Source organism: Podarcis bocagei, assembly GCF_964188305.1.
Source record: "Podarcis bocagei genome assembly, chromosome: 16".
NCBI classification, from domain to species: domain Eukaryota; kingdom Metazoa; phylum Chordata; class Lepidosauria; order Squamata; family Lacertidae; genus Podarcis; species Podarcis bocagei.
The window spans coordinates 36323902-36340893 of record NC_138142.1 but is presented as its reverse complement, the minus strand read 5'-3'; the positions used below and the strand labels follow the sequence as shown (position 1 = coordinate 36340893).

Genomic DNA, 16992 nt, shown 5'->3' with positions numbered 1-16992 from the left:
CGAAAGGCAGCCAGGGGCGGATGGTTGCTAGAGGTAACTGACGGCCCTTGGGGCGCTGATTAAGAAGTTCTCTGCAGCCACAGGAGGCGGAAGGGAGGAGCAGCCTAAATTGCCTTCTCTCTCGAGTGGAGGAATCTTCTCTTCGAAGAGCAGCAAAGATGCACCGAACTCTGATCTGCCAGACCAAAAAGCTGTAGGTCCCCTGCCCAGTTGAGGCCAACCCACTAGGCCTCACTGCCAGCTCCCATCCTGGAGGCAGGGATCCTTCAGCTGTTGATTTCTGCATTGAGGGGGGTGAGGGGGGGTTGGACCAGATGACATTTTGGTTCCCTTCCAACTCTACATTTCTGTGATTCTCCAGGGGGTGGCACTGCCTGTCAGCTTCTTCCTCCTTAAAGGTAAAGGGACCCCTGACCATTAGGTCCAGTCGTGGACAACTCTGGGGTTGCGGCGCTCATCTCGCTTTATTGGCCGAGGGAGCCGGCATACAGCTTCCGGGTCATGTGGCCAGCATGACTAATCCCCTTCTGGCGAACCAGAGCAGCACACGGAAACGCCGTTTACCTTCCCACCAGAGCGGTACCTATTTATTTACTTGTACTTCAATGTGCTTTTGAACTGCTAGGTTGGCAGGAGCAGGGACCGAGCAACGGGAGCTCACCCTGTCGCGGGGATTCGAACCACCGACCTTCTGATCGGCAAGTCCTAGGCTCTGTGGTTTAACCTACATGCCACCCGCATCACTTCCTCCTTAATCTTTTTCAAAACCTCTTCGAGGGTCGTCGTCCGTCCCCCCATCAAGTGGTACATAAATTTTGTGAAACAAATACATAAATTTGATAACCCCTCAAAACTAGTAGGGGCTCCTTTTCCAGAACAAGGCACAGTGGGCAGCAGAGAACTTTGGTTAAGGGGAGGCACAGATACACCAGGTTGGATCCAACTACGTTCTACTCAAGAGTAGACCCACCGGATCTGAGCTAGTCATGCTCATCTATTTCAAAGGGACTACCATGAGCAGGACTGACATTGGATTCAACTCACTGTTGACAAATAACAGGAAAAATTTAAAAAAGCACTCAGCCTCTGGAAGGAGCTAGTCCATAATGTTCCGGAACTTCATCACCTACCTGTGAACTGGGGGCTCAGCACCTGTGGGTTGTGGATAATGTCCTTCCAGAGCTGTTCAAACTCGGGTATCCTAGCAACGTTCTGCAGGAGCCTCACCAGGTCTCGGCCAATCATAAGGCAATCCATAAACTTGGGGCAGGGAGGAAGAGGGAGGAGAAGGAGGGGGGGAGAGTCATTATTGTTCTCAGGCACAGGGATACGGACAGAGTGTGCGCTTCGGGGAACGTTCAGTTCCTAAAACCCTGGCAAAGCCCAAAAAAAGGATGATTCATCCCACCCGTCGGCTGAAAAGGCCTTTCCTCGGGCAGATGGTCTTGCCCCCCTTTGAAGATAGCAGGTTCCGAAGAGGCAGGGTGACAAGCAAGGTCGGCTGCCGCATTAAAAAGATAAAATAAATTTTAAAAAAAGAAATGGTTGCTGTTGTACAAACAAACAGGCAGCGCTATAAATTCTGAGCCTGACCCTCGATCACGACCTGGGAGGGAGACTCAAAAGGTGGACTTCTCAAAGCTCGGTGGCCAAGGCTGAGTCTTTTCTAACTCTGGCCGCCAACACCATCGCAAACGGTGATCGGGATCCATGGCTGCCAGCAACAGGGGTGCGATCACATTCACGGGCCGCCATCAATAGGGGTGCAATTGCATTCAATGGCCAACAGCAACAGGGGTGCAATCATGAACACTTCTACTATTGCTAGCAGCGCTGGAGAGTCAGATCAGATTCCTGGCTATGCTTCTGGCAATGTGTAACTTGCTCTCGCCGACTGCAGGGCCTTTACTGCAGCTGCCCCACAACTCTACAGTAAAGCATGAAACTATGCCTCCCCACTTGACTTTCCTGCAAGGGTTGTAAAAACAAGGGTGGACAACCTGCGGCCCCTCCAGATGTTGCTAGAACCAGAGCTCAACGGGGATCTTGTTGTACTGGGTCACCTGTGTCGCTGCGGGCAGGGGTTTGGACTAGGACAGGGAACCTGTGGTCCTTCAGACGTCACTCGACTCCAAATCCCATCACCCCTGACCATCGGCTATGATGACCAGGGCTGCTTGGTGTTGAAGGCCCGCAAGATTTGAAGGGTTGCAATTCTCTCCAGCCCAGCTTCACTCTTCTGTTAGGTAAAGGTAAAGGGACCCCTGACCATTAGGTCCAGTCATGGCCGACTCTGGGGTTGCGGTGATCATCTCGCTTTATTGGCCGAGGGAACCGGCGTACAGCTTCCGGGTCATGTGGCCAGCATGACTAAGCCGCTTCTGGCAAACCAGAGCAGCACACGGAAACACCGTTTACCTTCCCGCCAGAGCGGTACTTATTTATCTACTTGCACTTTGACGTGCTTTCGAACAGCTAGGTTGGCAGGAGCAGGGATCAAGCAACGGGAGCTCGCCCCGTTGCGGGGATTCGAACCGCCGACCTTCTGATCAGCAAGTCCTAGGCTCTGTGGTTTAACCCACAGCGCCACCCACGTCCCTTCGCTCTTCTGTTAAGTGCATTTTAATGTGTGATCCCTGATTGGTTGGGCTTTCAGCTCCTTAAGAGGAACAAGCAGCAAGGCACAAAAACGCGAAGAGAGAAGCTCATCCGGGCGGGAGTCACAATGGGCTGCGTTGTTTCAAAGTCGGCCCCTACAGAGAAGACAAGGAGAGTGGGGGCCGAGTGTGTCTGCAGCGACAAAGGAGGCTGTCTGGAAAGCGGCTGTCACTTGTCCCTCAAGTGCCTTCCTCCGAGATGGCACCCGCCCACACGCCTCCAGGCAGCTAAACACTTCCCAGATTCCCTTACCCGGTCTCGGAGCAGGGAGATGCAGAATTCCACCTCCTTCTGCCTCAGGGCGTGCAGGGGAGGCGAGCCATGGTGGTCGACGATCAGGCGGAGGTAGGTGTACACGGACATGGCAATCAACATGGCGCTTTTCAGAACCCACTCCCTGTAAAGAAGGGAGCATTTAGTTCCACGCCACAACCCGGCGCAAACCCCAGCCCTTCCGACTGCTCAGAACCTGTGTGGGCGTTGAGAACATGTACAAGTAGCCCCGCGGGATCAGGCCTGGCACCCTGGTCTCACAGCGGCCCGTCAGATTCCCCCAGGAAGGCCCCCAGGCAAGAGCCCTCCCCTGTTGTTTGTCTCCAGCATCGAGCATTGAGAGGTAGACTGCCTTAGGACATGGAGGTTCTGTTCACAACTAATATAAAAAAAGCTCTGCTGGATCATTTTGCCCAGCGTCCTGTTTCGACGGAGGCCAAGCGAATGCCTGCAGAAAACCCGCAAGCAGGATCCAATCACAAGAGCCTTTTCCCCCTCCTGCAGTTTCCAGCAACGGGTATTTGGTTGCTGAAGGTGGCAAATCTTGAGAACCTGGGAGGAAGCCTGAATTAAGATTTCAGACTGGGGGGTGGAGGGAGAGGGGAGGCTTTGATGTCCTCCATGGTCAGATCTGCAAGAAGATCCAACCTCTCCATTCTGAAGGAAATCAGCCCTGAGTGCTCACTGGAAGGACAGATCCTGAAGCTGAGGCTCCAATACTTTGGCCACCTCATGAGAAGAGAAGAAAAGACCCTGATGCTGGGAAAGATGGAGGGCGCAAGGAGAAGGGGACGACAGAGGACGAGATGGTTGGACAGTGTTCTCGAAGCTACAAACATGAGTCTGACCAAACTGCGGGAGGCAGTGGAAGACAGGAGTGCCTGGCGTGCTCTGGTCCAGGGGGTCACAAAGAGTTGGAGACGACTAAACAACTAAACAACAACAACAACATGGTCAGATCATCCTGCCCCACCCCACCCCACCCCATCCTGACCCTAGCGCAGCTACTAAGCAGAGATCTGTTTTAGTTATGCTTTGTAAAAGATCTCAAAGAAGAAGGTCTTTGCGGGGCAAAAGGGCTTCCGGTCCATTAACTGGATGTGCAGCACAACAGCAGCAGCAGCAGCGAAAGGGCAGGAGTGGCAAAGGAGGGGGCAGCCGATGTCAGGGGGTCTCTGCGTGGCGCTGCCCTCCAGCCTGAGCTCGGGAGTAATTGATCTGGCAGGTGACACAGAGGAAAGGTTTAAGGGTGCTCTAGAGGCAGCTCGGGGCTCGTTACGCCACCGAGTGCCGGAAAGGGCCAACGCGCGACGTGGTGGGCTTGGCTCACCCCCTGATCCGGATGCTTGAGCAACTACACCTTCTGCTCCCAATTAAAGCAGCCAAAGCGGGAGGGTTTTGGTTTCACACTAAAAAAAACCAACTATGCTGCTTAATTAAAACCTTGCTTTCCATTCTGCTGACCTCAGATGAGTTTTCTCCTCAATCCTCGAAATTCCCATCCCTTAGAACAGTCAGTGCTTCTCAAACTTGGGTCCCCGGCTGTTGTTGGACTACAACTCCCATCATCCCTGACCACTGGTCCTGCTAGCTATGGATGATGGGAGTAGTAGTCCAACAACAGCTGTGGACCCAAGTTTGAGAAACAGTGCCCCTGGGACAGTGGGCCTGTTTCCTCGTTCGTCGATAACTCCTGAGCAACACGGCCAGTGAGGGCCTGGGACTTTGGGTAGGGCCTTCTCTGCTGTGGCACAAAGCCCCCCCCCCCATGTGGGGGGCATTCAGCTTTTGAGGAGTAGCCTTCCCCTCCTTGGAATGTCCCAGGCTCTGCCCCTATCAATCACCCACAGCCCAGTACAAGCCGCAGGAGAAACTGGGAAGGTGACGTTCTTTAAGGCAGGGCTGGGGGGAATCCCAGGCTCTCAGGTGAGGGGTGCAAATGCAGCAACTCTCCCCAAGCCACACCCCTGGCTAGCCTTGCTTCACGCCCTCCTTAGCCACACCCCCGTTCCCCAGGCCACACCCCCTTGTGATTCCCAGCAACTAGTGTTCAGAGGCATATTGCCTCTGACAGTGGAGGACACAGCCATTGTGGCCAGCAGCCACTGTCTCAGCCCCCTCCATGGATTTGTCCAATACTCTTTCAAGAGCGATGAAGATGCCATCCCAGCCATCTGTACGGCTCCCTGTATTTCATCTTGGAGACAAACAGCAGCATTGTGTGTTCCTATCGAACCCAGTATTGTCCACACTGACCGGCAGCAGCCCTTTGGAAGCCACAGGTCCTCCTGCTAAATCTTCAAAACTTCTCTTGTAAGGAGATAAGAAGACTCCTGTTCGGTCAGACCAAAAGTCCGCCAACTCTACCATCGTAAGGGCTAAGAACTTGCTTTTCCATAGTTAACTGCTGGACCACTCGGGGTGCCCGACTCTGTATGCGAGATGCCACTAGGCAGTCACAGGCCAAAAAACACAATCTTGCCCAGAGTTTTGCTACAGCCCATTCCTCTTTCCTCCTTGCCAACATAAATTCCAAATGTGCCCAACAAATGGGAGGCAGGAGAGACTGTTGCAAGTGCAAAGTTCCTCTGAGCACAGAATTTGGACTTCTTTTGGCATGGAACATCACACTCAAAGAACAGGGAAGGAGAGGGAAGCCTTCAAGTGGGCTAGAAACTTGACCCTGTGTGTGTTAAGCCTAAGATGAGGGTTGTCAGGAATCTGTGTCAGGTAAGGCATTGCAGAAGACAAACAAGACGAACTACTAGGTAAAGACTGTCTAGGCAAGAACCAGCAGGCAGAAAGCAATGATTTACAGCCCCCTGGCTCTTCCAGCCACGGAAAACGTGCTTGCTCTCCGAAGAGCGCACTAGATGGCACTGTGGGGCAACGCAGCTGGAATCAAACTGTTCCTTGCCAAAGGGAAATAAACACACTTGAAAAACTCTTTATGTGTCCGTCCGTCCCCCGCGAAGTAAAACGCTTTAACAACTTGATTGTTCACCACAGCAATAAGCAATTTCAAAGAGACATTGCAGCTACTACACATGCCATCTTAAGTGAGGGAACCGCGCATTGAAATATTATGACAGGTACACTCGGGATGCATCCGTGCAAAGAAAAAGGGGCTGCAGAAAAGGAATGGCGTGGGCAACCGAGACTCGGTGTAAACGAAGTCAGATCAGCCACGGTGACTCAAACATGTTGCAGAAGGTGTCTGGAGAAGGTGGCCGGGTTCGTACCAAGGCAATAAATATCCCTCGCTCCTGGCAATAAGGCCCAGCAGAAAGCCATGCCCCCTTAATTGCGCGGTCTCTATGCAGGGCTGCTTCGGGGCTCTCTTCATCTTGGTCACAGGGAAAGTCAGGACTGATCAGCCCTGGCAAGGCTCGGTAGCGTGAAAACGAACTTCAGAGTCCACACTGGACAAGGTCAGACACGGCTGAGCCCAACGCTTGAAAGGCAAAACAAAGCTACTAGCCTTAGTCCACCTGAACAAGCCTTCGGAGCAAGTCTAGGCAAGCACCGTCCGTTTGCTCCATTGTGAGCAGGCATTGACCTCTGGCTGCCAGCGATGGCCGACTAACCAGACATACATACCTCTGCTCAGTAAGCATATCAAGGATGTTTTCCGCCAACCAGATATTCTTTGCCGTTACGTCTCCGCCTGCAAGGAGACAAACAGGTGACCAGAAGGTTGGGAGGAAGCCGGTTCAGACTGTGGATTGCACTTTCCTCCAGCATCAGGTTTGCACCAAACTGCCCCTTGATACCTTTCAGCTAATCAAATTTTTTGTTGCTGTTGTTTTTGCCCTGTACACCGACATACCCACCCAACCTAGGAGAACCCCGTCCTCCTTTGCTCAATGGGACAGCTCAGGTACTTTCTGGAAACCAATGACCAAATGGACATTGGAAGAACCGTTCCGGATCAGGTCAAAAGCCTTTGACACCAGCCGCTCAAGATTCCTCTAGGAGGTACACAGGCAGGGCGTGAAGGCAAGAGCCCTCTCTCCCTGTAACCCATAAGGATGTAAAAAGACCCTGCGGGATCAGGTCAATGGCCTGCCTGTTCTCGCAGCAGCCAGCCAGGTGCCTCTTCTGTAAAGGCCTGCAGGGAAGACCTGAGCGCAACAGAAGCACACCAGAAGTCTCCAGCTCAGTTGGTTAGAGCGTGGTGCTGATTAACGCCAAGGTTGCAGGTTTGACCCCTGTATGGGACAGCTGCATATTCTGGCATTGCAGGGGGTTGGACTTAGATGACCCTCGGGGTCCCTTCCAACTCTATGATTTTATTCAGGCACATTTACTACCTTCAAATGTGGAGGAAGAGCCAGTAGTCACTGATTGCCTTCTCCTCAATAAATCTGACTGCAAACCCCAAGATCAGGCCAATGGCCCATTAGGGAAACCCTCAGGGCAGGACCCACGCACAAGAGAGCTCTCCCCTCCTGTGGCTTCCAGCAGCTGGTATTGATTATTGATGCAGCGCTGAGGAACCCCAAATAAATCACAGCAACCTGACTCAGTGAGGCCAAAATTGGGGAGCAAGCGAAAGGTCATCTCGGCCTGCCAAATGGAGGAGTGAGAGATGCTCAGTGGAAGGGATATTTACACCCATTTTTGTCCTTTGAAAGCAAGGCCTGAGCACAACAAGCAGGGCTTTCTCCACCCGTGATGCCCAGCCAGAAGACAGCAAGGAGGGCTATTTGGCCAGGGCACCCTCCCCTAACTCAACCCCCCAACCAGGTGTTATTGGGCTCCAATTTCCATCAGACCCCCACCCCACCCCTGGCACGGCTAACGGCTAGGGATGATGGAGTCCAATAATAATAATAATAATAATAATTTTTTATTTATACCCCGCCCTCCCCAGCCAAGGCCGGGCTCAGAGCGGCTTACAAGCAATAATAAAAACAAGATGAGTGATTACAACTTAAAAACAAAATAAAATACAACATTAAAATAATGGAACATTAAAATATTAAAATGGAGCCTCATTGCAGGAGAAGGAAAAGAAAAAAGAAAAAGGGGGCGGAGGGAATCAAATTGGCTCCAATCCAAAGGCCAGGCGGAACAACTCTGTCTTACAGGCCCTGCGGAAAGAGATCAGATCCTGCAGGGCCCTGGTCTCATGAGACAGAGCGTTCCACCAAGTTGGGGCCAGTGCTGAAAAGGCCCTGGCTCTGGTTGAAGCCAATCTAACTTCCTTAGGGCCTGGGACCACTAGGGTGTTGTTATTTATGGACCTTGAGGCTCTCCGTGGGGCATACCAGGCGAGGCGGTCCCGTAGGTACGAGGGTCCTAGGCCGTGAAGGGCTTTAAAGGTCAAAAGCAGCACCTTAAATCTGACCCTGTACTCCACCGGGAGCCAGTGCAGCTTGAAAAGCACTGGATGAATATGCTCCCATGGCAGAGACCCTGTGAGGAGCCTCGCTGCAGCATTCTGTACCCGCTGGAGTTTCTGGGACAGCTTCAAGGGCAGCCCCGCGTAGAGCGAGTTACAGTAGTCAAGCCTGGAGATGACTGTCGCAATAAGATCTGGAGGGCCGCGGGGCCCCCCAACTCTAGATCAGGGGCACCCAAGGTCGGGCTGTCATGCAAGCTGGCTAACAAAGAGCCCCGGGGCTTGTAAATTCCTGGTTGCTGTGAGCGATTGCGGGGCAAATTCCTTTCTCCACCAGAGTACTCTTTAAAAAGTCAGGCAGAGCCATTCTTGGATGCCTGTCCTTGAGAAGGGGAGTGGGGGCCCCCCCTCAAAAGATGTAGTCATGGCAACTGGATCCTCGTAAAAAGAAGAAGAAAAAAACCTTATCAGGGTGAGGGGGTGGCAGAGGTACCTTAGGAAAAGAAGTTTCCCGTAAGTCTGCAAACACTTGACAAGGGTGCCAAACAAAGGAGAAAGACAGTAGTTTGCTGGTCTACTATGGTTTTGTCCTTCCTGCCCCCCCCCCCCAAAAAACAAATAGCTTTTAGAGCCTGTCCTTCGGGCGAGGGGGGCGGGAGCTGGCAAGCTCTGAGCTCATAGAGGCCCAACTCCACATTGCAGATGCTGGCGGTTAAAAAAACAAAATGACAGATTTTCCACTGCGGCAAATTCCTGAAGTCAGCCCGGCACAAAAGTGTGCCAGAAGTTCTCGAGATCCCTATCAAGACCATACCTGATTTGGTAGGGAAGGAACTGGTGGGGCGGAGAGATGAGGATTGTTTGGCCAAGAGTAATCCTATTACTGCAATTTAATGAGAGATCCCTGATTGGCTGGGAGGTGTGACCAGGATAGGGGTGGGGGGGCCTGTTACCCTCCAGATGCTGCCAAACTACAAGTCCCATCATCCCTAATCGTAGGCCGTGCAAGCTGGAGCTGATGGGAGTTATAGTCCAGCCACAGCTGGAGGCCCCCCTGGTTCCTCAGTCCTGCTATATACAAACTCATCTCTGGCGACGAGACTTCTTTATAGCTTTAAAAATGGAAGATAAATCCTACGTGCGTAATATTTACACACACTTTAATGTAAAGTGAAAAGGAAATCTTCCAAGAGTTATTGGAAGAGTTATTGCATCTTTTAAAAACAAAAACAGGTGTCCCATAATTGCATAAAAATGGTTTAGGAATAAATCTGTTTTATTAAATTGGACAACGTTCTATATCTGTAATGGCACATGAACAATTTAAGGCAGCTGCATTACCAAACTCTTCCTTTTTTAAAAGGATATATAATTACAGAATAATGTTCCCGAGTAATGGTTGTTCTCTACAAAAATAAAATAAAATGACCCTAAACACACCAGGGATTTTTTAAATTGGGCATAATCAAAACATGCGGAATAAAGAAACTCTGCGCCCACTGCAATCCTGCTTAGAGAGAGCTGCTCCAATATACCTTGCTGCTAATTGAGCAACTCATTTTGGCCCTCGTTACCTGAAAAGGGCAACCCTCCTGCCATCAACCACCCCTCCCTCTCTCCTGGCCTTGCCTGGCTCCAGTTTAAGGCGGCTGTACACAATTAAACCAGTGCTCGCCTTGTAGCTGTTGGCAACCTGGACCTTCGGCACCTCAGCTCTACATGACAGGCGGTTCATTTGGAACAAGCCAGTGTTACCATAGGCAAACACTGACTGCCACAATATGCTCCCTTCATTAGACACAGGCTTAGGGTTGGGGCCGGGGGCAGTGATGCTCAAGAGGCTACTGAGAATGGCCTGATGGCTTGATGAGGACTGGGCACCTTAAGAAATTAGAGTAATATTGGTTGCATCTAGCCCAGCTTCCTGTTTTCACAGTGGCCAATCAGATGCCACAATGGGACACCCCCAAGAGCTCTCCCCCTGCGGCGGATTCCAGCAACTGGTACTCAGAAGCATTTCTGCCTCCACCAGAGAAGAAGGAGGAGGAGGAGGAGGAGGAGGAGGAGGAGGAGGAGGAGGAGGAGGGAGGTGTTTCCTTCAAGGAGCTCCAAGTGGTATATGCCCTTCCTCTTTTATCTTCACAACAATCCTTTAAGGGAGTTTAGGAGTGCCTTTGTGCCTGGGTTTTATACAGGCATCTGGTTGGACGCAGTGAGATGTTGGTCACTAGATGATCCAGAAAGCTCTTCCAAAGTTCGTAAAATGGGCCCAAGGCTTCACACAATCAGATTCATGAGATGAGTAGGAATTTGAACACAGGTCTGCCAAGTTCTTAGTCCAACACACTATCCACTTAACATATCTGCAGATCAGCCTTCCCCAACCTGGTACCATCTAGATGTTAAGAACACAAGAAGAGCCTGCTGGATAAGACCAACGGCCCATCGAAGAAGAAGAAGAGTTTGGATTTGATATCCCGCTTTATCACTACCCGAAGGAGTCTCAAAGCGGCTAACATTCTCCTTTCCCTTCTTCCCCCACAACAAACACTCTGTGAGTTGAGTGAGGCTGAGAGACTTCAAAGAAGTGTGACTGGCCCAAGGTCACCCAGCAGCTGCATGTGGAGGAGTGGAGATGCGAACCCGGTTCACCAGACTACGAGTCCACCGCTCTTAACCGCTACACCACACTGGCTCCCTTATGAGAAACCAAGCCTTAAGAGCAGTGCCGGATTTACGTATAAGCTAAACAAGCTATAGCTTAGGGCCCCACTCTCTTGGAGCCCCCCAAAAAAATTAAAGGGGAAAAAAACCTGGATACTTCTTAATTGTGTTTCACTTCAGCAATTACTTTGATAAAATACGTATTTTGATATGTGCGAATGGCTTTAGATACCCATGAGGTCCATAAATTACCATATAGCATATATTCAACACAAAAAAACAGTGACAATTTGTTGTTGGCAAAGGACAGCTAGACACATAAAGGGCCCCATTACCTTTAGTAGCTTGGGGCCTCATCAAACCTACCGTATTTTTTGCTCTATAAGACGCACTTTTCCCCTCCTAAAAAGTAAGGGGAAATGTGTGTGCGTATTATGGAGCGAATGCAGGCAGGAGGCTCTGCTCAGCACTCCCTTTAAAGAGCCGCGTGGAGCTGCCCTTCTCCCTCCTCAGGAAAAGCCCCCAAGAGCCGCACACACGCTCCATGCGCTCTTTAAAGGGAGCGCGGCTCTTGGGGGAGCCTTAGCCGCGCGCAGCCTCTCCCGAGCAGAGGATGAAGGCTCCCCTTGCCCGGGAGAGGCTGCGCGTGGCTATCCCATAAGCCAGGACAACCAGCAGGATCGCAGCACTCCGATCCCGCTGGCTGCCCTGGCTTCTGGGATTCAGAATATTTTTTTTCTTGTTTTCCTCTTCCAAAAACTAGGTGTGTCTTATGGTCTGGTGTGTCTTATAGAGCGAAAAATACGGTGAATCTGGCCCTGCTTATGAGGAATGGTTGATAGAGAAACGGCACTCACTTAGGCTAGCAGCCATCAACGCAGCCTTCCTCCACCTCCTATGGGATGCTTTGTGGAGCTACCTTCTCCATCGATACTACCCCCCCAACGCACTCACCTGCGATCTGCTTCATGAAGGTCATGCAGACGCCTTCGATGCCCAGAATCCCGCTCCGCACTATCTCCCGCACCAGCCAAACCAACTAAAGCGTGGGAGAGAAGAGAATTCAGGGCTCCTTCAAGCGACATGGACAAAGCCAGCCTCTCCCGCCTCTTTGACGCCTTGTCCAGGCAGAAGAAAGGCATGGCATGCAAGCATTTGCGCCAGCCAGATGATGGCGTGGTCCTAACAACTCGCTGCTCATAGAATATGGGTCGTTCAGAAGAACCCACGATCGGGATTTTTCCTTCCTCTCTCTCTTTTTTTAAAAAAAACATCCTGCAAGTTTCTAGTCCTTGTGATTGTGGAGGGAACCCCAAACACCACATATGTTATGGAAAGAATCGTGTCTATGTGGGGAATCCTGGGGTGAGCAGCAGGGGAGAAGGTTTGGTTTACAAATACAGCCACCAAGCCCACCTACCACAAATTTCTGTTTCGTGCCCACCCCCAAGCTCACAGCACCGTACTTCCCTTGACTTTCCCCGTATGCCTCAATGCACCTTTTCCATATACAAATTCTAATTCTGACACTGGGGTTTGGGAGCAAGGGGCCGGGGGGAGGAAGTACCCGCAACTGCAGACCGCATTACGTATGCCCCTGAAACCCAGCTTGCAGATTTGCAGAGCTGATACCGATTGCGGAATCTGGGTCTTCAGGTTGCAGAATTTAAAATGCCTCGCAGAAATGCCTTTGGCAGCACTGCACTCCGGGCTTGAGACAAACAGCGGGCTGATCGCAGCTCCTGCTTCACACCCTCACACCCCTGTTCTTTTAAGTATGGAGGCACACAGAGAAAAGAAAATGCACACAGGCAAGACGCGGCACATAGCGCATGGCCCACCTGCGTACGGCACGTGTCCTGCAGCTTCAGGTACTTCTCCATCAGAATCTGGTTCATCTTGTTCAAAACGGCACTCATCCCGTCCCGGCTGACCAGCACCAGGTCCCGGTAACACTGTGGCCAGGGAGGAGGGCAGGGGAGAGATGAGAGAATGTGTCAGCTGAACAGAGTGCAGTCACAGCATATAACTTAAAAAGAAACTGCTCTAGGGTGGGTGGTGGGTGGCATACAGATTCTGTAAACAGGGGTGGGGAGACTCCATCCCAGGGGCCAAGTGCAGTTCCCTGGAGAGATGCTGCTGGTCAGAGTTAACAGCACTGGGTGGAATGGACAACTGGCTCGGCACGTTGAAGGCAGATTCACATTACCCTGATCATCATCATCATCATGCAGGAGCCCTACAGCATCTTAGGTCTGCTCCCATTGGCTGGACTCCAACGGGACTCTAGCTCCCAATTGGTCGAATTCCAGCGGGACTCTAGTCCCATTGGCTGGACTTCAGCGGGACTCTAGCTCTCATTGGTTGGACTCCAGCAGGACTCTAGCTCCCACTGGCCGGATTCCAGCAGGACTCCAGCTCCCATTGACTGGATTCCAGTGGAATTCTAGCTCCCGTTGGCCAGACTCCAGCGTGACTCTAGCTCCCACTGGCCGGATTCCAGCAGGACTCTAGCTCCCATTGGCTGGACTCCAATGAGATTCTAGCTCCCATTGGCTGAACTCCAACTGGACTGTAGTTCCCATCAGCCACAGCCAATGCAGCCAATGGTCAGGGCTGATGGGAACTGCAGTCCACAAGGACCTCCAGAGGGTCATGGGTTCTCCAGCCCTATTCCAGACACACATCCCAAAAAATCAGGGATCACGTATTAAATGCGCTTATAGAGGTGTAATATTCTATTACCTAGAGCCGGGATGAAGAACCCGTAGCCGCCATCCAGGTGCTGTTTGACTCCAACTTCCATTTTCCCCAGCCTGCAAGGCCAATTGGTCAGGGGTGACGAGAGTTGTAGTCCACCAACATCTCTGGGAGGCCACAGGCTCTCCATCTGTGCTCTAACAACAGAAGGAGACAGTGCCTGAAGCCAAGGTGGTACATCGGGAATAGCCAAAGCACTGGTTGCTTTGGGGGTGAGCTGCTCCCCGCCACTGGCGACCAAAGGAAATGAATAGACATATATACACATCAGTAACCAGAAAGCAGCGAAAGGGGTCGCTGTTTCTATATGGCACCACAAGCCCAACCATCTGACATATGAAAATAATTCCAGGCGACACATAATGCAGAACATACACGAAGAGTACGGCCAAGTGTGTCGGACGGTCGTAAATCAGCTGGGACTCGGCTCGTCCAAAATGTACAAGCAGAGAATATATTCCCTGTGTCCAAATTTTGCTCGCTTGTCAAGTTCCAAGAGAACAACCCCCACCACCGGGACTCAATCTGCCAAAAGCTGGCAAGGAGATGCTTGCGGAAGAGGAGCCTGCGAATGGCCGTGCAAACGTTTCGGGAGCCAAAGGCAGAGCTTGGGGAGCGCAGGCGGTGCGGGAGAAGTTTGGGGTGCGCGGTGGAGGGATGGGGGGGGAAGGAGGCGGTGGAAAGTGCTCAGAGGCTCAGATTTGGAAGGACTTGGAGCAGATCAGCTGATCATGACCCACCAACATCCTGAAACCAACATCCGAGGTCCTTCTCTATGGGCCTGGGAGGTCTGGAGTGTGATGACACGAGAACAGGGTCTTTTTGGTGGTGGCTCCCTGCCTTTGGAATGCTCTCCCCAGGGAGGCTTGCCTGGTGCCATCAATGGCTACTTTCAGGAGCCCGGCACTAACACTACTTTTCATCCAGATTTTTGGCCTTTATTTTGGAGACTTTTAGATACCGCAACCCCTTTGTGGGGTGTATTAGAGAGACTTTTTACATACATTTGTGTTTTGAGGTCTCGTTTTGTTTCTGTTTTATACTGGTTTTAATGCTTATGGTATATAAAAGTCTGTCTAATACACCCCACAAGGGGTTGTGGTATCTACAAGTCTCCAAGATAAAGGCCAAAAATCTGGATGAAAAGTAGTGTAGTAAAATGAGTTTACGTTTCAATTTTCAAAAGCAACTAGCAAGTCCAATTAATAATAAAAATAATAATGAATAGTGGGGCTTCTTGCGAAGTTTTACAGTATTCAGATGCAAGCTGGGTGGGGTGGAAGACAGCTGGCACCTCTTGCCCTGTGAGGTTGGCAGAAGGGAGGGAAGGGGAGGGAGGAACCAGGAAATCATCTGTTAACTCACTTCTGCATGGATGTTAATTTGTGCTGCTAAATGTCACGCCGCGGAGGCAAAGAGGGATCTGCTCTCCGCGTTCTCCCTCGGAGAGGCTAATGAGGCCCCTGAAAGCGCCCTTTCGATTGAACTCGCAAAGCACTCAGCAACCTCACGCGCGCAACAGGCGAGGTCTCTGGCTCGGCCTTTTGGCGCTTTCCAAATGTTAAAAGATAGGGACGCGGGTGGCGCTGTGGGCTAAAGCCTCAGCGCCTAGGGCTTGCCGATCGAAAGGTCGGCGGTTCGAATCCCCGCGGCGGGGTGCGCTCCCGCTGCTCGGTCCCAGCGCCTGCCAACCTAGCAGTTCGAAAGCACCTTTGGGTGCAAGTAGATAAATAGGTACCGCTTACCAGCGGGAAGGTAAACGGCGTTCCGTGTGCTGCGCTGGCTCGCCAGATGCAGCTTTGTCACGCTGGCCACGTGACCCGGAAGTGTCTCCGGACAGCGCTGGCCCCCGGCCAATAGATGTGAGATGGGCGCACAAACCCCAGAGTCTGTCAAGACTGGCCCGTTCGGGCAGGGGTACCTTTACCTTTACCTTTAAATGTTAAAAGGCGCACTTGCCCGGCGAGCAGGAGGGGTGAAATAACCCCTGACCCAGTGCCGCGTGGTACAATTGGGGCCAAGGCGCCCTGGCGCCCTGGGCAATTCTCCCGAAGCCACAAAACGGGGATCGCAGAAGGCATTTCAGAGGGCAGGAGCAAAGTAGAGGCGAGGGTGAGGAAGGGATGTCACTGCGAAAGGGTCCAGTCCCTCCAGGGCTAGGTAAAGCACTCTGCCCATGTTTGAAGGTGCTCTTATCTCCCGTGTTTTGAAAGGACAGAGACACTAGTGCCGAGGCCCCAAGATTTTGGCCTCCTATTTCTTTTCCTAGGAACCGATGGGGTTTATAAGGGGTGCTCAGTTTGGGGTGTCTTATTAGCACCAAAACTGCAAAAGGCTACATAAAGGCAGTGGCATTCTGCAGCTGGATCCTGGCTCAAATTCTGGCCCCTTGCAACAAAACGGTGCTCCTGTTCAGGGTCCCAGCCAGCCAGCTAGCCAGTCAGCCCTTTCCCAGGATGTGCCATTCCATTACAATAATAATAATAATAATAATAACAACAATAATAAATTTTTATTTATACCCTGCCCTTCCCGGTTCAAAAACCGGGCTCAGGTGGCTAACAACAAATTTAAAACACTTTAAAACAATTATGAAAGCAGCATAAAAGACAGCATAAAAACATGAATAAAAATAAAAAATAAAAAATCAGTTAGATAATCCCCAGGGCTAGCTGGCTGAATTGGTCCTACTTGGGCCAGCGAGGAGGCCAGGGGAGAAATAGCTGTGGGGTCTCAGAGTGGGTGATCTTCATAAAAGGGGACGGGGGGAGAGAAGGGAAATAAAAGATCAGGCTGAATTCAAATTAAAGGCCAGGCGGAATAGCTCTGTCTTACAGGCCCGACGGAAGGAGGTTAAATCCTGAAGGGCCCTAGTCTCATGGGACAGAGCATTCCACCAGGTCGGAGCCATCACTGAAAAGGCCCTGACCCTGGTGGAGGATAGTCTAACTTACAAGCCCAATCAAGTTTCTTATCCACGTTACGATATTCACAAGTGTGACAAAATGCTGGTAAGTGTGGAGTGTTCCAGTTCAGGGTTCCAACCAGCTACGCCCTTTCCCGGGATACTCCATTCCAGCCCAATCCCAGGCAAATTCTTATCCCTGTGATATCATAGAATATTAATAGTGTTACACCCGCAACAAAATGTTGGCAACATGAAGGGCTCCAGTTCATGGTTCCAACCTTAGAGGGCATTTCACAAATAACGAGCAGGTGCCAAGAAGGACCTGTCAATGCCAGCTGGGCGCTGCCACCCACAGGGCCTCCCTTGCCAATCTTAAGGCCCC

The 16992-nt window shown here is 51.4% G+C and overlaps 1 protein-coding gene across 3 annotated transcripts in view; it reads right to left on the bottom strand.

Moving 5' to 3' along the window:
* INTS3 (integrator complex subunit 3) overlaps nucleotides 1-16992 on the bottom strand; it is a 93922-nt gene that overhangs the window by 55443 nt on the left and 21487 nt on the right. For 2 of the 3 annotated variants that reach the window (XM_081173506.1, XM_081173505.1), the window contains exons 4-8: nucleotides 12784-12897; nucleotides 11897-11981; nucleotides 6532-6598; nucleotides 2911-3055; nucleotides 1131-1260 (exon numbers count right to left, since the gene is read on the bottom strand). In XM_081173506.1, the coding sequence (XP_081029632.1) occupies nucleotides 1131-1260; nucleotides 2911-3055; nucleotides 6532-6598; nucleotides 11897-11981; nucleotides 12784-12897 (541 nt within the window). Of the gene's footprint in view, nucleotides 1-1130; nucleotides 1261-2910; nucleotides 3056-6531; nucleotides 6599-11896; nucleotides 11982-12783; nucleotides 12898-13687; nucleotides 13840-16992 lie in introns of all 3 variants that reach the window. The other variant, XM_081173507.1, reaches the window with a different exon arrangement.